Source organism: Anopheles moucheti, chromosome 3 (genome assembly GCF_943734755.1).
Source record: "Anopheles moucheti chromosome 3, idAnoMoucSN_F20_07, whole genome shotgun sequence".
Classification (NCBI taxonomy): Eukaryota; Metazoa; Arthropoda; class Insecta; order Diptera; family Culicidae; genus Anopheles; species Anopheles moucheti.
This window is the reverse complement of record NC_069141.1, coordinates 84,578,067-84,605,095: the sequence shown is the minus strand read 5'-3', so window position 1 is coordinate 84,605,095 and position 27,029 is coordinate 84,578,067. Positions and strand designations below refer to the sequence as shown.

The following is a 27,029-nucleotide window of genomic DNA, read 5'->3' as shown; positions in this document are numbered from 1 at the left end:
TTAACAATCTAACAAACAAGTTTGCTTTCCAATCCTCGCAAAACGTGTGTAATGCCTCTATAATGAATTGTGCACGAGGATGAAAACATAACTACGAACAATCATATCTGTACAGCGGAAAAGCAAAGTTTGGTTTAAGGCAATTGTAAAGAAAGGCAAAAAGCATCCTTATTCTAACTTTATAAAAAAAAAACCTTACAAAAAGTAACTATAAAACATATAAACGAAACAATCTTCACACCTGTGTATCGCTGCTTCTTATCACCGCCGCTAAGTTCGTCGCGTGTGATTTTGGCGGAATTAGATCATAAACTATACATTTACTGCAATTTATAGTACTTAAAATAACGTTCTATCCGGTGTTGTTTGTCTCACATCATGCTCATGTTAACATGCTTTCTTTTCGGTAAACTAAAGCCTCGCACCACGCAGGGTTTTAACGTTTTATCCTCCCATGTTTTTTTTTACTACGAATAAACGTTTTCTTTTGGTTTCATCAAATGTATAATTTTGTAAGGTACTGAAAGTATGATGTTTCATATGTACGTGTGTGTGTGTGAGTGATTTGGCTTAACAGTCGTTAACGTTTTGTCTCAACTTTTACCACGCCATCGAATAAAGGGAATCATCCTCTAACGTTCGTAATGTGTGTAAACATAAACAAATGTGTTGATTTCGTTCGTTCGTGGTGTATTGTTTTCAATTGCGAAAAACTACATTTGCGTAAGAAAAATGTGGTGTGATCCGTTAGAAAACAAACCCCTACTATGGAGGAAATGTGCATAAGAATCTATGTTTCCACTATTATATGTCCGTGACATGTTCGATGTGTGTAATTTCTTTGCTGGATTCAATGGGTTTCAATCGTTCTTCATTCACACTTTAAACTCTTCGATTTTGATTTGATATTTACTATATGCGTTGAAAATTAGACTTATTATTTGATTGCTCAATAACACATACCATTTTACCGTGTGTGTTGTGTCTTTTGTCTCTACACTTGTGTTTCTAATTAGTGCAAAATTGTAAATCAAACCAAAAAGAAATGTTTAACTTCCAAACAGTATGTTGAGTAATTTCCTTCTGTGGTACGTTTTGTTGTGTTATTGTTGACAATGCTGTTTTCTCTCTATCTCTTTTCTCTCGTTACCATCATTGTTAAGCTGCCGCTACAAGTTTTCTACCTTCGTTCTCGATTCTCGTTTAATCACACTGTTTGGTTTTGTTACTCTATTAAGCTTGCATCAGTACTCTATCATAGTTTCCTGTCCTTCCATGTTTCAACCATCAACGTTGTCATTTTCGTTTCAGCTCTTTGCTATCGCATACATTCTGCTTTCTTACTTATACGCTCACAATCCGTCCTATTTAAAACTTTGGTTTACCTTCCTTTCATCAAGCAAAGTGAGTGTATGCGCTGTATGTTGGTGTTATCCGCTACGTTACAATGAACGTAGCGCCAACTTCGTTGCCGGACGTTATTTGCATTCACCACAACAACATCGACATGCTAAGAAATCTTACATTTTCTTTCCAATATTGATGGATCGTCAAAATTAAAACTTTCATCACTACCCCGTGCTTACATTACGGAATCGAAAGGTCCATCAGATTTTTTGCTCATGGTGTTTCCACTTGCGGGTGCTGCCACGTCTGCCATTTTGGTACTGGCTGGTTGCGGTGTGGTGGATAACTGTTGCACCAGCGTACCAGGATACAGCAGCTTAGTCAGCGGTGCTGTTGTAGTACTCGTTGTGCTGGTGCTGGACGATGCAGCAGCGGTCGGTTTGGGCGGAGCAGAAGTGCGTGCACCAGCCGTACTGGCTGTTTGTTGTTCATCGAAAAATTGCGATAAATTGGGCGGCAAATTATCATTCTTCACCTGAAAAATTATGCGTGTTTTCGTTAACATAAATCTAAAAGCTTCATAAAGAGCTGATCCTTACCTGTTCCGTTCCGTTTGATTCGCCTGCTCGATGTAACGATGCTTCCTTCCTAGCCGCGTTCTGCTGTATTTGGTCCTGCAGCTCACCGAGCTTCCCTCTGACCTCGTCGAGCTTGCTGTGATACTGCTGGCACTCTTCCTGCACCTTTTCGATCGTACCGTGCAGACCGGTTGTTACGTTCGCCAGTGCGCCTAGCTGCTCGTTAATGATCTTGCGATCCGCCTCGAGCACACTTGCGTTGTTGCGTGCCTCCAGCCAAACGGCCTCGATCGATAGTACGTGCGAGGATATGTTCACCGTGTTATCAAACAGCTGCTCGATGCGCTTCGTCTGATTGCTCAGGTCCGATTCGAGCCACAGATTTTTCTGCTTTAACACCTGCAGCTCACCGGTTACGTTTTGGGCGAGATTGTTTAGCTGCCCGGTAAGCTGATCACGCAGCTCGGCTATCGTTTTTTCCATACCCTTCGCCATGCCATCCCCACCGATAATATCCGTAACGACGGTACTGTTCTGAATGCGACTGAATAGTTTCTACAGATGAAAGACATATTCCAGTTAGTAATATCAGTCAGGTCTGGGACAAGGTAGCGCTTCTTACCTGGAGATCTTCGAGCGTTTTGTTTAGCTGCTTCTGATCGGCCTGTATCGTATCGAAGCGTGTTTCGAGCAACCCGATACGTGAATTCGAATCCCCTATGTTGGAGCCCAGGTCGGCCACACTCGACTGCAAGCGATTAAGCTGTGCTTCTTGTGAGTTTTCGTTCTTCTTGTCGATCGTCTCCCGGAGTTGTTTGAGCTGTGCGAGTGACAGGGGATGAGCGAATAGAGTAATTAAATAAAAGTTTCTGTACCATAGGCAAGCGGGAACCAAGCGGGAACTGTACTTACCTCGGCAAAGAAGTTTGTGAGTACTTGCTGCATTTCTCGTAGCTTGCCATTGAGTGCTGTTTGATTTTGTTCCAAGTTTTTGGACGTTTCATGCCATTTCTGCAGTGCATCTGGAACATTTTGACTAGTTGCTGAAACTGCGCTCCAGGTAGGCAGGTCGGTAGAAACAAGAGCCCAAAACGTGCAGCAATTCCAACAGTTTCGCAGCATGTAAAGAAAGCACAAAACACAAATAATTTAGTTAATTCTCGTACCACAGCTGGGCATGGTTTGTTACACCGTTTGCTTCGAACAACAACAGGATATAAACGGAGTAATAAAGAAGATACTCCAATCGTTTCATTTTCTTTCTACTATCCACCCAACGACCGTCCGACGGCGTGTGGTCGTAAATCTGCTTTCCTATCTTCCCCTCCCTCAACAGGACATTACACTCAGAGGAACATGTTCTCCCTCCTTAATTCACAAGCATATTCATTCCGGCGTGGGACCTTTACGTTGGTGATGAGGTTTTCCGTTTTATTTTCCTCTTCTAATTGCCCATTATTCTCTGTAGCCGGGAACCGTGGCGGTAATTGAAAGGATAATCATATCCTAACGGCGTTACGTCCCAACTGCCGTTACACTACACACACTCACACAATCGGATTCTTAGTAGCTAAAAGTATAAACATACATGCACACATTCCCTCACACCATTATTGTGTGTAGCCTTATGCGGCATCACCTATTAGCTTACACATTATCTTACTTGCGGCTTGACCTACGGCCGTCCATTTATGCTATCAAATTATGTTACTAATTGGTGTTAGTATCGTTACGCACTGGACTGTTTCGTACATTCTAATGAGCGGACTAATAATGATAATAAAACGTACCGTCCATTTGACCGAAGCTTGGCTTGATCCCAATAAAATATTCTCATTCTTCTCACTGTCCTTGGGTATTATGCTTACTAGGGGGCTTCGTTCGCCCCTTCCTTGCAATCCCCAATACAATGGATAGAATATAAATTACCCAGCAGGAGCCTAACAGCTTAAATGGACCTGTATTCAACCATCCTTTCGACCGAAACAAACAGAACAAGAGGCTGTGATGGGTTGGACGAGATGACGTGCGCAACTTCACAATGATGGATGTTGGTTAATTTCTCCGCCGGGTACCGACAATAGTGGCAGCTGTGTCTCTTCGACATTAATAAATTAACTTCCAACCGCTGGTGCAATGCTACAAACGGAACCAACAACTTCCTTGGCGGTGAAATGATTTTTCAAAACGCTCCAGACATTGGGTCAGCGAGCGACATCGATCTATTTTCGAAGCGGATGACAGGGTAAGAGCGACGCGAACTAAAGAAGCTTCACTGTTATTAGATCTTGTTCACCCCGGTGAACCCGAACGGTGTTGGCGTGGGCTGCCGAAGATAAGAAAATGGGATAAAAGGAACACAAACAACGACGCACTCGCCAGACGGCTCCATCCGGTGTGGCGGCGTGAGCGGAAATTCCGTTTCGAGTTCAAGTTCACCTTCGTTGGAAGATGGCAAAATTAAAGCAATGCCAGGCGAAACGAAATGATATCACGATGCGACCTCCGATGCCACCCGTACGAGTCATTCCGTTTGCCAACTGGGCATCTTTCGGCTACCGACAGGTAGCGGACTATTTGCCACATTTCTTTTTTTCAACAGTTTCGTTGAGAAGAACAAAAAACCAAATTGGATTGACTCCAAATCGTTTCTAGACACCACCGGGAACCTCCATTGCCAATCGTGCAGGACGACCAGCCATCAATTTGTGTTCCACCCTATCGTTTTATATCATAAAAACAACGGAAAAAAGGGATATTTAACTATCCCAAGTGTAGCTTTTGAATTTCCAAATGTCTTCTCTTGTTTGTTACATAATAATTGGAAAGGCCCTTAAATGCCCATTTTCCTCTTCAAATAGGAGCAAGCTTTCACGTGCACACAAGTACAACACCGCCCTTCTCATGGCTGTCTGTTAATATTTTCTTTGCAAATGGTTTTTGTGGTTCCAAAAAGCAAAATGTTGTGGTGGTTCTGATGGTTGCCAAATAACTTGCTTTTTTTCCATCTCCCATTTCTACTGCCCTTTATGCTTGACTGGTTATATTGACCACCGAAGCGAACGAACGGCACTCTTCTCCCGTGCTGTGCTTCGCTGGGGACCGCAACCGAACCGCAACACATTGGAGATCTCGGTTTGCGGTTGAATGGAGTGTAAAGAGATGCACAATAATATGATGCCGGAGCTGGTTATGCGTATTGGTTTCGAGTGTGGAAGCGTATAAATCATAACACAGCCGTGTTGCTGCTCGTGGAGACGCCTGGTACCGAGTACAATAGTGGCGGGCACACGTCGTCGAAATAGAGAACGGCCAACGCTAATCACCTTGCTCGATGCGGATGCGATACTGCGATATCTGCTGCCGGATATCGAAATACAGCCAGTACATGAAGCCCAGCGAGATGAAGATGCAGGACACGAACAGAAGCGGACCGCAGGTGCGCAAGCAGGAGAATCGTTTCGTCCGACACCGGGACTGTGTGCGAACCTTTGGTTGCTGCCGGTAAGTAGTAGAAATGGGAAGAAATTGACAATATTAGTTCACAGCTGTTGAGGATGTGCAGCGTAAATATGATCGTTTAGGTATGTACTGACCCATGAATAGTCTTCCTGTTCGTCCGTTGAATTCGACAGCAGTTGATCGTGCGATGCAACCCCATTGCTGGCCGCATGCCGTCCACCTTTCGAGCTCTTCGCCAGCGAATGTGCCACCAGTGCGTCTAGTTCGCGCCGCTTGCGCATCTTTTTGCCACCGACGCGCAACGGTACCGCCACATGGTGTCCAACCGATTCCATCTCGTGCTGCAGATGCGGTACCAGCGGTCGTTCGTCAAATGTCACCCGATAGTGGGGTGGATGTTGCTGCTGCGCTGGCTGGTGTTGCTGCAGATGGCTGTGGTGATGGTGCAGATGGTGGTGGTGATGGTGGTAGGGAGGCGGTGGAAGATGTCCACGCCTCGACGGACCACGGATGATGCCGGTCGGTCGAAGTTCGGTAAGCTCACCGTAGTTTCTGCCGTCGGTGGCGGTACTTTCACCACCGTCGAGTTCTTCCTCCTGCTGGTTGCCGGTGTCGTCACCGTCACCGATGCACCCGCCGCCGCCGCCGCCGCCGACGCCGCCTCTGCCGGCGTCCTCGTCCTCGTCGTCGTCGTCGACCTCGTGCTGGCGGTCGATGTAGTCGTCACCCTTGGCCAGACCGTAGCCGTAGTGAGACGCCTTCGACCAGCCGGCGTGCACCCGTAGATCCGTGGCGTCGTCCGCTTGCACGCGACTGAACGATTCGTACAGCCAACCGGTGCGGACGGGTACCAACCGCTTCGGGGGCGCTATCGTCGACGCGGTGACACCTGGCCGATCATCCTATTAGACGTGGATATTTCCTTTTGCCACTCACTCACTCACTCACTCACCCGCCCACTCACTGTGACACATTTAATATTCCGAACACTTGATACAGCACGCTCTCTACAGCAAGTCACACAACTGCACACAATTGACGACAAAAAGCTGAACCGTTAAAATGGATCTATCGACACGCAAGAAAAGGGGACTCAACGTACGAAACACCGAACAACAGCAGCCACCAGCACCATTGCTTTCCGAAGTTTATTTTAAAACTCCCGTAATTTATTTTAAATAACTTATCGATCCTACAGGGAGAATCTGAATGTCATTCGATGCGATTAATATCCTTGCCCGTAACGAAGCCGCAGCATACAGATGAATCAAATATCAAAGAATTACAAACAGCAATCCAAATTGCGCTGTGAATGTTTTCCTAACGTTCGTTAGAAATCAATGAGCAAGAAAGAAGAGCAACAGTCATGCACCAGTAATCGATCAAAATGTTTGGCAATCGTAAAGAAAATTCGCTCGATAAGCTTTTCGTAAAGATTAACTAACAGACTGGAAGCCATCGAAAAGCATCACCACACACCGTACGCTTTGAAGTTCGTCAGATGGGAGTGGGATTCGTCAAACCCATACAACAGCAGAAGGAGAAAAAAAAAGCATTCAAATCAAACACTAATCCAATTGTGGAAACCCAAGGTACACCCCAAAATGCTGACTTTTTCCATTCTGTTCCCGAATTTCGATCCACGACACACACACACACATGCGGTATGGAATGGAAACGATGTTAAGGAATTTTCCGGAAGCGGTTTTCCCACGCTCACCCAAGCAGGAAGGACGACTAGTGTGTCGAATTTTGCTGACATCAAATCGCCAAGGGAACCGGATGGCAAACACACAACGCTACTACCTAACGGATTACGCTTCTGTTTTTATCGGGTAATACTGGGAGCTTTTTATTGGGATGATTTGACATCCAGAAATTTCTGGTAAAAACCTTCCACAGGACCCTTTATCTGCCTTGAGGGGTTGTGGCCTTGTGGATGACTAAAAAAACATCATCGAATCGATCTCAACCTTCACGCGGTCTATTCACTATCTAAATAATCACATTCCCGTATTCTAATGTAGATCGCGCCCGGTGGCCGGTTCGCATCGGCAGGAAAACATTCCTTCGTGGAACTGCTTAAAAGTCTATTCTTGGAAAGCTCGAATCCCTTGACTAGCCGACGGGGTCTGAAGGCGTGATAAGTGTACACCGACATCGAGCATGACTAAATCTCTGGACGATTCCATTGATGGAACAGGGAGCTGTTCCTTCAGTATCCTTTCCTGCCATCATTACACGTAACTGTAGGTGGAATTCGCCTTCTTGCCCCTCAAAAAAACACTCAAGCTGTGTTCGGAAGCCCGATCTAATCGCTTCCTTTCCCGTTTTTCGTACAACAGGCGCGAAGAATGATTTTCCCCAGAAGGTCACACACGGATCGACTTTATGTGTTGGTTCCGGCACACGCACCTCCAGCAAAGCGGATTAATTTCTACCTTTAAACAGGAAACCTCTCTTTGCATTCGAGCAAAGGGTCTCGAGCTGACCACAAGAATAATAACCTTCGCAGCAGAGGCATCGAAAGCGAGCTTAAAGTCTTTTTGTATGTGTTACCCATAGCTAAGGCACTACACTGTTGCACACCTGTGTAGATTGATTGGTCTGCAACGCTTGTAACATGGGCTACAGTCCCTTCCTTTTTCTGTCAGAAAGGGAATGGAATTGGAATTATGCAAAACAACGAAAGTGCCTTGAAACCTGTGTCTAAATTTCAAACCTTTGCAGCTTTTTACTTTCATCGTCAAGCTCGAAACATTGCAGCAAAGGTACGCAAGTGCGCTGGGAGCTGAAGTGTCGTGATTAATAGCTAAAACAAGGTAACAAATCCAATTCCGAGACAGAGGGATATTTGTTGTCCCAACATTGGGTGGTGCGGTTGGGGCTGTTATTTTCAATTCCAGCGACATTTCATGTAAGTGAACCACTAGTCTTGAGGAACTTCTGGGCAAACGGCGACTAACATTTTCACTTTTAAGTGTTTTAACATTAGAACCCACAGGAGAAGTGTCCGAATAATCAAAAGTAACCGCGAATCGGCCAAAGTTCAAGGTTAAAAGCTTTCTTCACGCCAACCCCAGCGATAGAACGGTGCTTTCGGAATTTTACCCCGAAAAGGCTCTACATAACGAGTATCAAAAGTTGGTTCCCGTGTGGTGTGAAGCATAACAAGGCCGTCTTGATTAGACACGAACACGGCAACCCGGTGTACAGGGTATCTTATACGTTCTCCATCGTAATCACACTCGCAGTCGCAGTTTCCTGTTGCAATAAAACCTTAACGAGTTGGTTGGAAAATGACGTAGGCCAAATCTTTTACAGTGTTTTCCACTCTGTTATCTACCCAGGACCCAGGACGAAGCGATGTTTTCTTCTAAGCACCCGAGCCGCAACCACCAGCAGGAATGTTTATTGACGCTAAAAGTTTACTACATTAACATTGGAAAACTTTTTAAGGGCAAGAAATCTGAACCGCCGGGGTGCGAAGGAGATAGCGTACTGGTGCAATATGTTGCCAAGTCACAAAACACCTGACAGCTGTGTACCCATTTCCGGCGTTGGCCTTCACCGCTGGAGATACTTTGTGGTTTGATGCTAGCGGCAGAGTAACATGAAGTAAGCTGACATAATCTTGCCGGGTCGCACAAATTGGATGGGTTTGGCTTTTCAGAGCATAAAAACAAATTTTTGTTCGCGAATTATTTATAAAGGTTATGACTTTCTTCAGACACAAATAGAAACGGTTATAAGGCATCACTGGCCGGGCCGTTTCACTGAGCGAATACAGATACAGCTGAGCACGTTTAATTGTGGCTATTGTAGCTGTTATTTTACATAAGATTATTGTAATTTATTCCATCATCGTCACAGAAAGTGTTTCGCTTTCATAAAGCGGAAAGGGAGAATGAAACCAAAAATAAGTATACGATCGTGTACTTATGCCATCTGTACGGTACAAAGCGAAACCAAATTACCCGGCAACCTGCCGGTACCGAGCTAAGGTACGGCCGGAAAAGCAATGGCTATCACGCCATCTTATACTTGTCGCTTTCATAAGTAATTCCGTTTTTTTTTGTATGCTTCCGAGTCGCCATATGCAACACAATTTTACCACCAGGGAAAGCATCCTGTCAGGTCCTTGCCGGACGTGCTGCATAATTCAACATAATCTCCTAATCAATTTGCAAATAATATTTGTTTCCCGCACTTGTCGAACCGGACGAGATTGCCCAGGAGTATGATGGGTGCGGTGAAATAGGCGATCTGTTTCCACTTTCCCATACTCTTACATACTCCGATATGCCAAATTCCTTTGCTGTCTATCTTTCGGTGGCTTCTACAGACCACATTTCCTTCTATCTGTTCTATGCTGCTCACTCCGAGTGCGGTTTATCTTTGCCTGGGTATTTTGAGTCTAACGAATCTTTGGAATGTTGTTTCCCTTTCGCATGGGGGAGATGACACGTATCGCAGCGCATTCCAAAGAATCTTTTGAATATCGCAATACATTGTGCTTGGAACAACACAAGATGCAAACAAAAGGAACCCAGGGTGAGTGGGGATGATTTTTCATCATCATTCCGGCTTGTCATTCGATGAGCGGTTATGCAAAGACATCGAACAATCGTACAACTGGCAGAGTTTGTTGTTCTAGATATGCAAGCAAGTCGACGACCGCTTTCATTTTATGGCGTACGGGAACGAGCCACACATGCCAGTTACAGCCGTACATTTTCACTTCACTCTGAAAGATACGAAAAGAACATAAATTGTTAGAGCACTGCTACAAGGTAAATAAGAATGATTCCCTCCCGTTTGCGAAGGGGTCTCTTTGGAGCGGCGTTTGGAAAACGCACAATCGTATCCGTATTATCAGCTTACATCAGCGAAAAACTGTCAAGAATATCCTTCGGTTAGGATGAGTTTGCTTCTTCTGCCTACTTTGATGCTTCAATCCACCTACTAGAACCCATGGTACAATGCTGAGCCAGCTTCAAAACAAAAGTACAAACTCATCACAGAAATTACTACAGCAGCTACTGCTACGCTCTACCGTCTCCTTTGCTCTTACTCTCCAGTATCGAATCTTCGCTCTCGCACTTTATATGCCAACACATTTCTATACAGTGCGAGGATTGAACAAAACGGCACCCCCCATTCGAGGACATACTACGAGTATACGCGTGTACGCAGGACATACACAACAGACCGGGAGAGCAAGAGACAGCCGCCTGCTGCGATTAGACACCGTTGTATAGCTTTTCACGAGAGGGAAAAAGCTTCAGCCCACGGTAGGAAAATGTTATCACATAAAGGAAGAGGAGAGAAAAAAACTCACTTGCGGAGGAAAGAAAAGGAAGAAGAATGTGAAATAAAACACTCCCCCCCCAAAAAAAAAATGGCAGTAGCTTTCTCCGTTCATGGCAGAGGCAGGGACGATAATGCGTGCCGTAAAGGGTAAAGGGCGATGGATTTCCTTTCACCACAATAGGGCCACGGACTGTGATGGCCACGCTGCCTGTCACGCAGGAAGTTGGATAATAGTGGGGACAGGATGTCGATGAAAATATAATGGTTCCGATCCCGGTGCAATGTCTACTGGGTCATTGTGCTTTAATATGGTATGTATGGCATTGCGGCCAAGGATTGTTGTTGCTGTTGCCGATGACCCAAACACTTTTCATACAAATGTGGATGCTGTTGTTGTGCGTTGAGTTTTGTTTTGCAGTACACTAGTGGAAATCTAGCTGTTTAATGGGTGATTTTAAACCCGTCTGAAGGGCACACTTATTAACGGTCACGACGGAACGATAAGCACATAACAGGTCAGAGTAATCTTCTGCGCCAGGAGAGCTTTTTTAACACGTCCACACGGCTCAGAAGAACACATCCGTTTTCACCATCACTGTAATTCAATAGCAATCGTCACGGGATTGGCAAGGTTAATAGCAAATATTAAGCGAGAAGCATCGCCGTTTTTTTCGCTAACGCACCGCAACACACTGCACAGGAGATTGTAATTCCTTGAAAGTTTTACACCACCACCAGCATCAAACTCGTCCAAGGACGGTGAAAGGAGCAAAAGCGCGTACGCGATAGGGCCGCAAGCGTACAAACAACAGAACGCGTCCGAATCCGAAAACACACTAACGCAGAATTGCTGTGCGCGATCGGAACCATTACCGAACACGCCGAATTTTGCCTCTGTACAGTTTTCCCAAAACCCGTCCTTGTCCGCTTCTTCTCGTAATTGTTCGAATCGCTTCAAACGAACGCATGTTGCGCAGAGCAGTACCATTCGCGCTCTCGTTTTCCATTCTCACGGCGGAAAACTACGGGAAATAAATCATGCCAGCTTTCCATCCCCGGAGAATGGGAAATTTCCTCTCTCTTTCTCTTTGCAAGTGTGCAAAAAACGGACAATTCTCTTCCCATACTTTGCCTTCGTTTACTTTGCGTCAATTTTCTCTCATCTCCCGCATTTAGCATCGGCAATGGGCAGGAAATGGAAAATATCCGCGGGAAAAACGACCTATCGGCACAGTGCTTGGGGTGGAAAAGCACATGGGGTGCACGGGTACGCGCGGTGAGATTCGTTTTTCCATGGCGACAACACTCGTAGCAACGTGCTCGGAGGTGAAGGACGCCTCTGGTGGAGTGATTTGCCTCTTTTCGGCATTGTGTGTCTCCGGCGTGTTGGCGTCTTTTTGGCGTTTCAATGTTTACTTTGTTCGATTACGCTATAAGGAAATTACATTATGATTATTTGCAAGGCACATTCTTGCTTGCCGTGCTTGCACGGAAGATGTTCGTAAAAGGAAGAATGGTAATTAACGTTCTAAACTAATTTTCAGTTTCGTCGCCCCGTTGGTAAATATGCTTGTGAAGAAAGAGACATTTTCCATACGTGCTGCTTACTTTTGAGACAAAGTACTAGCGTTAATAAAACTCACCTTTCTGTAGGGCAAGCTCAAGGCGATGGTTTTCACCATGTATGACGGAAGTGACGTAGGAAATTATGAACAACCACAGCACGGTCATTGCCACCGCTAGCCAGATGCTGAAATTTTTACAATCAATCTGACCGCTCCGGCCGGCTAAGCTTCGTTCATCATCCCCCCGGTATGACGATGTCCGTTGGCGTGTTTTTCTGCAAGATGCGATAAACGTTTCGTACGTTATCACGACGGAACACAAAGAACCCGTGACGAAGTGGGTGCGATAAACGCACGTACCTACCTGCGAACTTTACGCTTTCTTTGCGATACCACCTCCGCCAGCTCGAGATCGGAAAGACTCTTGGAGTCATCGGATAGCTGCAGTAGCTTGAACGATTCATTTTTCTGGTCGCCGTTCATCTTTATCGTATTGCTATTCATGGCCGGAATACATTTGATGTTTTACGTTTGCTTTATCACGACGGCTAGTCGGTTCGGTCTCCTGCTGCGTGCCGTCTAAACTTTTCTTAACTCTACTACACTCTAACGCTACGGGTAGCGCGGATCACAGCACTTGGCACCACGCATCGGGTGTGGGCATTTCGGAAGGCAAGAATGAATTGAACCCGGTGATTAAAGATAATATTCGACCCCTTCGCTACACACTCTGACCACTCCACACAGGCACGCTGAAACGCGACACGGGTCAAATGTCCGCCACCACAGACCACAGACAACCTTCCGATGGACGGATGATGCCGGGGACGCTGTCAATCGTCATGAGAACACTTTCATCGCCGTCCGTACTGTAGCTCACGGGATTTTGATTTCCTTTTGGAAGTGTTTTACCATTCCGAAGCGGACAGAATGGCAGGAAGCAGGAAGCGGTTCCTATTTTTATTTATGTAACCTTCATGACCCGATGTCCACGACCACGAGTCGAGGACGCTGAAGTGTACGTGCGTGCGTACGACGAAAGATATGTTTTCTAGACGTCTATAGATAAGCGGAATGTTTTGCGAGTCGAACGAAATACACGTTTATCTATTTGTTGCCGTTGTGGTGTTGCGAATTAAGTAAAATGCGCGAGTAGAAAAAAACGACGACAAACGGAACAAACCTAATCAAAACAAAACCTGCAGTTTGACAGCATTGTGTCTGACTCGACCGCTGGATATAAACGTGCGCTTCGGTCGTGTGATTTCGATGTGTCTGTTCTCATGCATTTTAAACGGGCGGTTATTTTTTGATATTATCGGAACGTTTACCACATTTTTGTAAAAAAGCGGTGAAATTTGTCTGTTGTAGATTAGGTTCTAGGCTTTTCATTCAATTCCAGTTTTTTGTTGATATTTCTCTATTTATTGGGCTTTTAAATACAGACTTAAAAAATACATGCTTAAAAAAAGTTCCGAAACCTCCATACCATAAACATTTCATTTCCTTTTTATTAACTATTTCTTTAAAAAAAACATTCATAAGGAGCACAAAACTTGAGTATTAAAATAAAATCAGTATTTGAGAATCAATTAGGTCTAGTTTTGTTAATGATATTTGGTTCCGTTAAGCAGACGGTGGGCTAAGTTCATTGTTGTTCTCTCTCGGTGGTTCAGGTTTCGATATTTTCTCTGAAACAACAAAAGAAACATACCAGATGGTTTGAAAATGTCCATAAACGTTCCTATTTTTCCAAAACAATCTGATGTTTACCTAGCTGCTTTGAAAGCAAATGCTTCTGCAGTGCGGAAATAGGAAACTCCAGTGTGAGAGCAACTATGGCACCCAAGATGTACGATGCCACTATCACCGAAATAACTTTTGTATACTGGAAACAGAAAACAAACAGTTGCAAATTTACCCCAAATTCGTTATCGTTCCTACATGACTAACTCACCATCGATACGTTACTGAAGTAAGGAATGTCACGGGTTCCGTAGAAGAAGTTCTTCAGGAAGAACACGTGACTGATGTACGCACAGTAGGTAAGTCGTCCCAAAGGTACAAAAAGCGGGAAATTGACGACACTCTTTATGAAGCGATTGTAGTTGTAAATGATGCCGTATAGGACTATGGCACCGAACAGTGCCCAGGCATTTTTGTGAAGCGGGAAGAACAGCGATATCCATAGCGAAGGTTTTTCGAAATTGTTCGAATAGAAGATCATGCTCATCATAAGCGTCAACGCTCCGCACGGCACTGTCATGTACCAGAGGAACTTAAGGAACTAGCAAAGAAGAAGGTCTTAGTTAGCAAACATGTTGGAAGAAATAGCACGGTCAGCATTAACTTACGCCCGATCTGTTGCCCTTGTTGTCGGATGTACGCACACGGTAGTACAAATAACCATAAACTACACCACCAATATAGCAGCCAATGTTCGTATGGAATGGAATGTAGATCTTGTGATACATCTCGTCGAACCAATAAATGAACCGTTCTGCCCTGTAAAAAATACAAAGCAGTGTGTAGTGAAATGCAGTTCCTATTTGGCTACTGTTATCTCTACTTACTGTAAAGTTACGAGAAATACTCCATCAAAGTGGTTAAAGTAAACGACAAGTGCCGGTATCAGGATGGCTAGTACACCGGAAGCACTAAAGATGTGCACAACGTACTTTTTATATCTGTTAAAAACATAAGATAAGGAAATGAAAAATTTCATGCAATCCGAAGAACACAAATGAATAAAAAAGTGCTCATACTTTGTTACTGCCACTAGAATAATAAGTCCCACAGTAAACAGTTGATAGTCACAGGCCAGATACCACGCTTGTTGAAGACACTGCAAATTCAGAGATATAAAAATCACACATTATGTTAAAGTACTTTTACGGCGTAATTCTCATAAATAAACCTCTCGCAAGTGTTCATGAAAATACTCGCGATGGTGTCAGATGCACCATGTACAAAGGTCATTAGGGAAGAATTCCCCACCCACGAGATGACATGATCGCGAAGATGATAGTCAAGCTGAGCTGTTATTGCAAGGGGCCAATAAACTTCCTTTACAAATTGCTAGGAATTTCCAAGCATGAATCATGCGCCAATACCAATGCTTACCGGTTCGTCCGCATTAACGTAGTTGTTCACGTACAACAGATTCGTCCACCAGTTCCGTCGACACAGGTTACGCTCGACTTCTGCGCCACGAGGCCACAGCGGACCGTCCTGTAGCTTGGGCAACCAGGTCGCATGTAGCAGTAGAATGAACGCGTATGCTGGCGTAAGCCTGTACAATAGAAATGTATAACACTACCTTCTTGCGATGTTGTGTTGACGTTGATAAATAGTTCTCGCTTACCGGATGTATCTGTAGCCAACCGTTACTAGTATAGCCGCCCAGCTAATGCGCTTCAACTTGGCCTGCGTGGTACAGAAGTGAATGCTGAGCAGGAATCCACTCATCTCGAAAAACGACTGCACGATTATGGAACCATTTATCAGAATGTGGCCGAGCGGGTTATAGTACTCAGCTTCACGGTCCTGCGTATTTGCAAACGATGTCGCCGTAAACAGATCACCACAGTGTCCGACAACTACCAGGCAGAAGGTGAAGAATCGAATTGCTTGGAAAAACTTAAGATCTTCATTCAGCTGATCCTTGGACCGGGACACCAATCGGTACCAGTTGCGAACGAGCGAGAACGACGTCAGTACCATCGTTTCTAAGGGGAAGAAATGAAAATCAGTTAAAGTTCCCGTAATAGCGTCTTATCTTGTCACATAGCCTCGCACTTACTTCGGCATGGTACATCCTTTTTATAATGCTCGTTATCCAGCTGTTTCCTGGTGTAGCGATCGTACCAAGTGGAGCTGATTACCAGCAGCAAGATCAAACCCGTAATGACTAGAAAGCTGATGTCTAGTCCATCAATCGGAGGGCTTCGTTTGGGCCCAGTACAGTACTCAATTTCGGTGTAACCCGACAGATTGTACTGCTGGCGGAGGGCGTGATTCTGGCAGATATTAATCAGCCGTCCGTATCGTGCACGATCCTCGCTTACGTTGTTGAAGGCATCCGAACGCAGGATGTACTGGGAGAAGAATGGAGAACGGAGGACAAGAATAAATAATGTAAAGCCAGACAAACTGGAGCCGTAGCCTACGGGAGAGACTAGTAAGAAAGCAGCTGCATGATCACATGAATGAACGAAATCCTGTTTTTATTAACGATCGTCTTATTAAAAGAGAATAATATACAAAAAATATAAAGTAGTACTACATCATGTAATAGATCCAGACAGGGTTAATAAGAAAATCATGTAGTTGTAGTCTGATTAATTGTATACTATGATCCAGTGCGTCACAGTGACGTGAATACAGGTCCGTAGTGGTAAACAAGCTACAAGGCAACCGACAGCTACCGTTTTATTTGCTTTGGATTAGTAATTCATGCTAGCTGGTTCGCACCTTGTATGATTAATGCCACCACGATACTCACCGGAAAGGAAATTTCAAACTTTTCCACATACAGTTCATCGTGTGCATCGAGCGACTGTACGAGCTGACGGCAACGCTCAATGCATAAGCCACGATCCAGATGATCGTGACGAAAGTGCCGCTTAGTGTCGTTCGTGAAGTTCTGCAAAAAAACACAAACCAGATCAGAGATGTCAATAGGCTAGTCTTATTTGAAGGTTTCCAACGCCTTGGTCAAGTTCAAGCGAACGGGTTATGGTAGGTCTGGTTAAGGTTATTCTGCGTGTCTCCGTAGGTGTACCTCGATGAGTCGCCAAAGGCTCGACTCTTGATCCGGTTTGATGATCGTACGCGCGACACAGTAAACGGCGTCCTCTGCTGGAACTTGGGGCGCTTGCGCTACACACCGATCGTAGTCATCGTAGTCGTAAATCTTTGGCATGCGATAATATTCATCCACTGGAAAACGGAAGAAACGAGAAGCGGGGTTACGGAGGGGTGAATAGATGAATGAGAGATATGGAAATAGGTTTTAGATAATCATTATGTGTGATTCGCTTAATAGTAGTATTTAGTTTAGATGAAAAAGAGATACCCCAGTTCAATAAACGTGCTTACAAGTTCAAGGTGAAGGAGGAGTTAACAGGTTTTGATATTTAAAATAATACGCTATAGCTGTTCACTAAAATGTCCCACGTTCTATAATCTTCTGTCGGTGGGCCGCATTAATCGTGCATTAATCTTATGCAGAATAAATAGCATTCCCGGTCCAAAACTAGTACTGGCACTAGGTTTGTAGGTCTCTGTATGCCGTTGCTTATGATGATGCAATCCAGTCCCGCTAGCTATCCGTCTGTCGCCACAGTAGCATCGAATAAACGATGCAGTCTGTCGCTCGTTCAGGTTCGTTCGCATGGCTCTAGGCGCATACCGGCTACTGGCGAGCGCGTGTCACCTGTTAAACCAGTTTTATAAACCATCACGACTGCAAGGGTCACGATCATCTTTCCTCGCCGGAAAGCAACACCGAAAGAGAAGGGCTTGTCCTGGTACATCAAGGGTAAAGAAATTCCATTTTGTCAAGGAACGATAAGATCGTACACAGGTGACATTTGTACAAAAACAGAATATACGAACGTGACAATAATACGGAAGCGTGTCGAAGTATCATTTGGAAAACTAAAGGAAAGCCCCGCCGAACAACGACCAACACGTGGTAAATAGTTTATAAATTCCTACCACGTGACTCGACATGATCTCATTGCCTAATTGCAACAAGATCAACGAATATAAACAATTCAAGTTGCCCCTCTATTAATTGATTGCGGTTCAACGAGTTCCCCTTTTTGAAATAACTTCATTTTGAAGTCATCTTCGTCTGGAGATCAGAGTGATGGTTTTTAATCGTATCCGTTAATCTGATGGTTTTTAATCGTCTGTATCTTCTGTTTAAAAAAAGGAAACTCTCGCCCATTTGGGGCTTCCCCGGAAGTAAAAAGAGAGACATATTGCCGGCTGGCTGTATGTATAATGAAACGATCAAACTTTCCGCGGGAAACCTGTTCCATCTCACCTAGAACACTTTGCTAGACGCGAACGCATGCAATGATCGCGGTCTTCTTTTTTGCTACGAAAACAAACTCCGTCGATGCTTGCCTTTGTGTTTGTTTTCAATTGATCTGTGTAACCAGAGTTACCATTTGTAGTTGTGGTTTAATGGAAGATCACTATAAGATCACTACAAGTCAACTATAAGATCACTACAACGTCATTAGAAAAGAGGATCTGATGAGGTATTTTTATGGTCTGGCATACAAGTCACTTGAGAGTTAGACAGTAGACAAGGGAAATCATATCCGGCACCAGTTGTAGATCCAAATGGAGGTAGAAGAAGCAACTTCATATAACCATACCGAACGCAAAAGAACCACTCCTCGCTTGATATGAAAACAATAGCTTATAGTGAGTATCATATAACATTTGCATAAAGTTGTGCGGTTTTGTGGTGAATGTGGCAAGCGTTTTTTTTTCTTACAGTGCCGTGCAGTAGTAGAAGCAGGTAATTGCAACATCAACTCTGTGTGTTATTAGTGGTATTTTATGACTATCACAGCGAAATAATGCTCGCGAAACTAAAATTTAAAACAACACATGATGATCACACCCTACAAACATTTTTTTCTTATTCAAGAAAATTCAAGCTTGTCTATTCTTAGTCCGCTTTCTTTAGACTTGACTATATTCGTATTCCCATATCGATTAAGTCTAGACGGAGGTTTATATTGAATGAGTTTCCTTTAAAGTTATAAGTTTCCTCCTGGGGATATGCTAATTTAAAGCTAATTCACGTGGTTTTTACCATCAGATTGTTAATCAGTTCGCTCCAAACTGGTTTCATGTGCACGCATCTTTCGATTTTGGTTTCTGGAAATCAGGAAGTTCTGGGCGAAAATCTTCGACCAATTCTGAAGGGCCACGCTCGACTTTGCACACGTTTTGTTCGATCAAGTCACAGCTGGTTCTGGAATCTTTTTCTTCCCTTCCAAGAATGTGTTATGCTGTCTATCATCTGGCGAAGGGCCGGTACAACGTTGAAAACTTGTTTGCATGGGACCGCAAATGGATCGCTGGAAAAACCGTTTTCTTTCCTTCTGATAACTAGGACGCAATGGATCTTGCACGTCGTAAACGTACTTAAGGTTTAGATCGTACGACCACAAGAAGTGACCCGTTATTGCTTTATCGTGGAAAGAATCAGCCCATGGAAACCGGTTTTGCCAACAGAATGCAAACAAATCTATCTTCCAAAGGGATTTCCTGTGTAGAATTTTGCTTAAACTCAACTTTTTAGATGACATAAAAGGGCCAAAATCCCTGTTGAGTTAAATGGTGCTTTTTATTAGCAAACTAAATGCAATAATTTTGAAAGTTGACAATCTGAAGGTATTACGGTGTTTTAAATAGCTGTTCTTAGCCATCAATCATTGGAAATCGTTCCGCTTGCGGGAGTTTTGCTCTTGTGATTTGATCCAACTCGAGAAAGGTTTCGCAAAGCCTGTCCAAGCCTTCATTATTTGACTTAACGACTATGTGTGACTCTGAACTGTAAATCTCATTCCACAGAGACCTGAGAATTAATGGCTGCGCAAATGTCGATGAACTTCGCTGCTGGGAAAATGTTAATTGTCTTACCATTCGGCACAAGGCACAAAGAGTTATCTCACTCAGTTCCTTTCCAGTTTAGATTTCAGTACTTGCTGGGGATAGTTTCGCCAACATCCGGATACTGTTGGTGTTAACACCTGGTTCTAGAGCGTGGGTGACATAATACGCCCCTCGTAGCCTTTGCTTACACCTCACAGATTGTGCGTTTTTTCGAAAGCCACCATAGGCGGAAAAGGAGTGGGTTGATTTCCTGCAGTTTTGGCGACTTTAGCAAGACGTTAAACTATGGTAAGTCTTTCAAATGTATCTGATTCTTTAAGCTTACTTGAATCCCGAAGAAACATCTACACTCGCTAATTGGAACACCGCATGGCGGAGATGATCGATGTCCGTTTCCCGTCTCAAGGAAGTCGTTTTTAGTCGCATGATCATTCGTGCGCCTGGTACCATTTGATGTGCAAATTAAATTCACAAAAACCTCTCAACGCACGACGAAGATGATACCTGAATGGTTAAGACCTTCCACGCCTTTTCAATGAAGGGTGGCTTTAAAAATTTTACAACTTTAGTTGGCGCTCATCGCGTTGTTCTTTTTTTTGTTTTTTGTGTTCCTACCTACCGGGGCAACTAAAACTAATGCGGCGCATATGTAAACCGCACCAAGCGAAGGTAGTTCGAACGCGTCGAATAAAATACCTCCACATCGTAATGGGTAAAACGCGAGTTGAATTCTACAGTATTCTGACGCGAGTTGCGTCTTGCCGAGCATGGTGAGATCTTCTTTACGGAGACATGGGCTAAACGCGGCACGATCTGCCAGCAGGTTGGGTTTAATATGGTATTAGGCTGAATACGCCCGATAGAACGAGTGTATAAAAGCGTAACAGTGTGAATCATTCCCAATAGAACACGCTTCATGTTTCCGGATTCGGATATAGCATGCGGTGGAACCAGTATTCGTGCTAATGTAACAAAACATTCATAAGGAAGTAACGAAATATGATTCATTTGTGTTTGGGAGGAAAAATCTTAATAAGCAGAAAGCTTAAAAGAGATGTTTTGTCTAAAGGATTTACATATTCATGGATTTGGTTTAGTTTATTAATATCTGGTAAGCATATCATGACAAGATGCAGATCATGACTTCTTTTTTTTTTCACATGTTGTATATAACCGATCAGCTGCAAGCCGGTTTCATATCTTCAGAGGTCATACATACCACAAAGATGGGGTTTGATGAGCTCATTAATTCTTAAGCTACTTTCGGCATCTTTATAGAATCACTGATTGCTTATGAAGCAAATCGTCCTCATATTTTAGAAATTGATTGGAGAATTTATAGCAGGAGATAATCAGTTCACTTATTCCACAGAACACAAACTGTACACTTTAACCTGTGATGTTACGTTATTCATTGATTCATGCATTACCTAAAACTCATTATTTCTAAACGCTAGTCGCAAATGCTTTACTCGTGTCTCGCGATCTGTGTGAAAACCCGTACTCATCAATGGGATTTCTGTTGTAATCCTGGCAGCAAAAACCATTCATCGATCAAAGACAGATTCACACTTAGGGTGGAGAAACCATTTCTAGCTGAACCGAACCATACCGCACATTGCTGTGATGAGTTCCCGGGATTCTTGTCTATAATTTTAGCATCTCCCATTAAAGATGGTTAGAAATTTCCCCACCATGTCTGATGCTTGAATGTGTATAACTTGGAATGTTAGTGTTGCTAATTGGTTATAACTCACGTCATAATGGAGAATTAACTATGACCAATGCGCCTGTCTTTAACTAACCCAACGCCCCTTTTTCATTAGGCATTTGTTTTTTAAAACATCTTACAATGGTGTACACTGTACACTGACTGTGCTCACGGTGCCACGAATGTTGGGCGGTAGTCCGTGAGTGGAATTTAAAAGTTCGATGAAAGCAAGCACGCACTAAACGTGGTTTCTGGCTGGTAAAGTAAACAGGTGCTTTAAGCAGGTCACCGATTGCATTGTTTTCTTAGTGTTTTTTACTTTAATTCATTACACAATTGTCTGCTCCGGACTACATAATTGGATTAATCCAAGCCTACGACTATTAGGAAGAGGCCAAGGACAATCAGAAGAAGGGTAGCATAATGAGAGCTGAGAGCCTGTAGTTCCAAACACTTTGCGCATGGCTAATCGTCTGAAGGTCCTCTGGACTCGTTACATCCGTGCAATAGCCACATGCTGGGAGATCAGCTCCCTCAAACACCCGAGGTCTTGAAATTCGGAACCGATTACCATACTGGAAGTTCTGCAATAGCTATCGAGACCTCGTTGTCAATATTGTTGACATACTTCGACGACATGACATTCCGACCGGTTTAGAGGAAAGCTACAAAGACAATACTTGTACAGCAAAAAAGGAGCAAGACCTGACACTTATTAGTACACAGTGTAAGACAACCTGTTATAAACCTTAAGGACCTGTTTAGTCACTGAGGGATTGATTGGGGAAAGAGATCATTAGCTTATGCTGATAGTGAAAAAGTTTAGCAGAGCAAAGGAAAACGTCGGATGAGAGAAAGGTGTTAAAGTCGTTAACCACGATCACAAATAAGAGAGGGCATGCTGCCTTCAGAGCACCAGAGCAAGGAGAATCGATTGGAATCGAATAAGGTATGGCTAACCTTAACACGATAAATTCGTTCCTTTAGGAACCAGTTGATAACCGATCCTCCAAGGATTTCTAACTTTTTCAAGAGTGGAGTATAAGGAGATGGTTAAATGCGACATTGAAATCCGTGTAGACTCAGTGCAAGTAGGGGCAAAATCATCTCACCTTGAGCGTGGAATATCGACCATTACATCGATGTGATAATTTGTACAAAATAGACCACTGTGCAAAACGGCGCAATTTGAATATTATTTACGATTGTGTTTACGGTAGCTTCTTTTAAAATATGCGCCACGATCGTAAATAATGCAGTAAAGCATTTTATTCGTTTGTTGATTTATGAGTCTTTCAGCAGATTGATGCTGATTGCGGTGGTGGTCGCAGTGCTGCCATTTGCTAATGAGAAACGAACAGCTCGTCGCACTATCAGTCGCACTTCCTTTCCCACCGAGTGTGTTCCTTAAGGGCTATAATCATTGTACGTTGTTGCAGGGCGGTTCATTAACACGTTCCACACCATGGTTGAGATGTATGCAATTAGTCGTTAAATTAAGATGTCTCCATTAGAAGAGCAAAGAGTATGATGATCGATAAAAGAAACACAGACAGCGATTCAGAACGGAACAGTCAAATAAAAGCTTCTCACCGAACAACTGTTGACATTGACATTGGAAGCTATGCTCACAATACAACGGTTGTGATTTACATGTTAGCATAGCGATCGTGCTGTAAGGGGGCGAAAGAAACCACCCAAAAACCAGTTCGACGGATCAGCTGTAAGGAAGTAGCACATTTCATCCTTCATTACGCTGTTGATCCGTTTTATTAGAACATCGCCGAAGGTCTCGCGCACAACTATCAACTCAAGCTCAAGAACTAGTAAGAAAAAACCCCAAAATGTGCTATCTAAACACAGGCAACCCGTATGGGAAAATTCGATTCTTCGGTAAACAACGGCTGAGTAATGCGCCAGGGAAGCCAAAACAAGCTGCGTATCACTCCGGAGAACCACTATTTGGCCCATCCATTAGGCGATCGTTAGCCCTATCTTAACCCGGAATAAGAACGAAACCATCCACCAACAAACCCGCGAAACAAACAACCGTGCGCAAACAAACCTTCCGTCGCGAACCTGTTGGAAAAATCGAAACGAAACGTAATAAATTCTTGAAAAAACACGGCATTAAAAGAGCATTCGCGAAGCGGGATAAGGACCACACGGCGTCGTATGTAAGTCGGTCCCGAAACTTACACCGTCGGTCTGGCAGCACATCTTAATCTTGCCGAACACATCTTCCTTCCACCGAATGACACCGTTTTAGGCTCAACATAAATTAAAACCCACCCAGTTTGAGTCGGTTCCATTAGGTACGATCCGGGCAATGGTTAAAAATATCACCCGATTGACGTTATTTGTCTAATTTGTGTGCAGATAAGTTAACGGACATATTCAGGATGTTGAAATGATGGGACACGGGTGAGGTATGCATGTTATACGCAGAAACATTGTGCACTAATTGTTTAAGTAAAAATGTAATAATTATAAAAATACGTTAATAAATTTCTAAATCATGCTCTGATGAGCTGAGAAACTTTAACAAACATACATGTTTTCGGTTTTTACATTTAACCTGCTTGTACTGTTCAAATTTGTAAAATACGAGGCATAAAAAACTTGTCTTAAACAGTTTTAAATTTGATTTGCAACAGTCGCTCATTAAAATGATGTATTTATGTACTCATAAAGCCATCAACAAGAAAAAACTTGTTTTGTAAACTAAAGCAATTTAGCAGCTCATGCTTTCACATATAACGCTCTTTATCATTAAGCTTTCAGAACATATTAAGTATAGCATTAGCTACTTGCACTCATTTAATTCTTTTTATCACAATATGATTATACATTATCCTGCCATTTAACTCATTTTCAATGCTTTAACATTTCCATTGATACATAATTGTTATGTTCAGAAGTAATACAATTCCACACTTACACTCCACGAAGGCAGCATCACTCTGTTGTATTAAACCGATCGCTACCAGCATAAAAATTAACACTAGAACATAAAATGGCCTCAAGTTGGAGACCATTTTATGGTTTTTCTCAACACTTTGTCCCGTTCTCATCTTTACATCACTTTCCATAGCACTCGTTAGACACTAAAATATCAGTTCACTATTGTTTAATATTATTGTTCCACAAACACTTCCACACAAAACGAATTGAAAAAAACTGATTTTAAAACAATCTTCTTTCTTCGCTGTTCGGAAAGCGATTGATTTCTTCCCCGCAACGTGTGATCGTTCGGATGCTCCAGCGGCAACTAACGCAGTAGGTCTTTTGGTTGAATCAACATCCCGTCTCGATTATCCCTGTCGTATCGGTGCTACGTGCGAATGCGATCCCGCGCACATGAAGATGGGCAGCGCGCGCAAACGAACGTAGCGTGAGCGTGAAAATTTCTGCCCGATGAGAAACGGTTCTCGTTCGCATGGTGAGCAGGTGAGAAGGGTGTTTTATTTTTCCACGTGTTGCAGAGATTTCTTGCTTGATGGAGTCGGAACACCGGTTTTGGCGCGTGTGTGTGTTTGTATATGTTGTGCTAATAGTTGAATTAGCGATTCGAACCATCGTGGGGCAACGTTCTTTTAGTGGTTGTTTACTTTATGATTTGTGCCGTGAATATTAGTAGTTTTGTTTATTGTCGAATGATGCTAGGTAAGAATTGGTTTTACTAGCTGCTACTAGTTTGTTAGTGTCTTCCTTCTGTTAATCTTCGACTTATTTGTAAACTTGAAATGCTCTTTTACTGTATTGTAGAAAATGTCGAAAAACAAACACTAAACTGAATTGAGATAAAAAAGTTAGTGAAGTTAATCAAAAACTAAACAACTAAATAAAATGAAATTTTAAATTCTTAATAATGCTGTAACAATATTTCATATTATTTTCTCATTGTTTTACAATAGAAAAGCAAAGCAAAATTCTACCCACTTCCACAAAAAGGTGCAAAATAATGGCTGTAAAAATACGCTGACGTCACACAGATGATTTGCTAAACTGAAGGTGCAAATTTATGCGTACAAACACAATATCCGGTGAAAAGAAAAATGTTTGATTGGTGAATCACTTACTCATGTTTATTTCTTTTCTTTAATAATGCATAAATGTGTTGTTTTGAACAGAAAAAATTAATTCTAAAGATGCCTGTTCCCAGTTATTTTTCTAGGTAACCGCCCGGATAACATTTCATCGGCAATCATGGCGAATGATACGGCTTTAGGTGATAATTGTTACAGTAAGCACCTATTTTCCGCAGCCAAAAAAAAAAGCACACAAAACCAACATCCGAAATAGGTCAAGAGGGTTCAAAATAAATGCACAATGATGCGAAATAGCGTATAGAGTCACCCAAAATCTTGGTCACGCTTTGGTGAATGGTACGAACTTTATTTGCTGATAAAGTTATGCACGAATAACCGTGATTTTGAATATGTCCTTGAGAGTACCATTTGTTGATAGCGGATACAGTTCACCGGAGTGCGTTGTACGATTGAAGAGTTGTTTTTGCAAAATGCTATGAGGAAGTCCATGTTTTAATTAGTGGCTTTACTTACCATTTTGTTTGAGTTTGCACGTTAAAACATTAGTTAAAACACTAAAAGAATAAAATCCTTATTTTTCTTCCAGCACTGCTATAAAGCCATTTACAAAAAATTAAAAAAATTCATTAAAATGCTGTACAAAAATTGATCATATGAATGGTTGTTATTGTTTACAGTTTAGAACGCATCGCTTCTCAGCTGAAAAGTTCACACAATCCTTCCTAGTGGGTAACGGAAACTTTGGATCTTCGGACAGTATAATGTGACGAACAAACCAGTTTTTAACCTGTGAGTTATAACTGTGTGCATCTTTCCTTACAATACGATTTCCAGACTTCCTGTGACTTCCATCAACCGTTTGATGATAGAAGGAAATAAGTGAGGAAAGAAATAAAAATCTCGGGATCAATTTGGCAAGGTTCGGCGTCTGCTTTTGTGTTGCTGTCTTTTGTGGGCGACATCGGTTCGATAGCGGTCTAGACTTTATTACCGGGATTTCGCAGCATACGAAATGAACAAACCAAAGGGGAAACTCGTTTCCCATGACGTCAAACTGAGAACAGGGGCGAAAGTTATTTGGTATATCGATTTTCGATAAGTTTCTTATTTTTTTATTTATTATCATAACGTAGTCTCGTCGCATTTATTTTGATATTGAAAATGCGAATTAACTCTTTAGATTGGCCGAATGCTAATAAATGATTTGTGATTGGTAATGAAAAATTTGCTAAAACAGCAAAAATCACTTTGAACATCTGAATCTGTTTCAGTAAGAATTATAATACACCGAATATCTTTAATGCACGCATATACTGGTATAATTGTATAAAAGACAGGACCATTCCCAAACTAA

General features: G+C 42.9%; 2 protein-coding genes across 3 annotated transcripts; both read right to left on the bottom strand.

The window, feature by feature from the left end:
- Window positions 1-416: 416 nt before the first annotated feature.
- LOC128303668 (uncharacterized) lies at window positions 417-13,422 on the bottom strand. 2 transcript variants are annotated; one of them, XM_053040710.1, is made up of 6 exons: window positions 12,630-13,422; window positions 12,344-12,540; window positions 2,838-2,974; window positions 2,548-2,745; window positions 1,947-2,480; window positions 417-1,882 (listed from the first exon to the last, which is right to left on the bottom strand). In XM_053040710.1, exons 1-6 carry the CDS (start codon window positions 12,767-12,769, stop codon window positions 1,583-1,585), a joined length of 1,506 nt encoding a protein of 501 aa, XP_052896670.1. In that variant the 5' UTR covers window positions 12,770-13,422; the 3' UTR covers window positions 417-1,582. The 2 variants fall into 2 exon arrangements, with proteins under 2 accessions (XP_052896670.1, XP_052896669.1); XM_053040709.1 differs by lacking the exons at window positions 12,344-12,540; window positions 12,630-13,422 and adding exons at window positions 5,252-5,423; window positions 5,522-5,722.
- Window positions 13,423-13,833: 411 nt separating this feature from the next.
- On the bottom strand, window positions 13,834-24,697 carry LOC128300841 (nose resistant to fluoxetine protein 6-like). The gene is made up of 12 exons (XM_053037054.1): window positions 24,565-24,697; window positions 17,049-17,206; window positions 16,770-16,910; window positions 16,068-16,362; window positions 15,630-15,993; window positions 15,389-15,557; window positions 15,031-15,110; window positions 14,839-14,952; window positions 14,620-14,770; window positions 14,223-14,552; window positions 14,039-14,153; window positions 13,834-13,956 (listed from the first exon to the last, which is right to left on the bottom strand). The coding sequence occupies exons 1-12, from the start codon at window positions 24,695-24,697 to the stop codon at window positions 13,892-13,894; spliced, it is 2,115 nt and encodes a 704-aa protein (XP_052893014.1). The 3' UTR covers window positions 13,834-13,891.
- Between the last annotated feature and the right edge of the window lie 2,332 nt (window positions 24,698-27,029).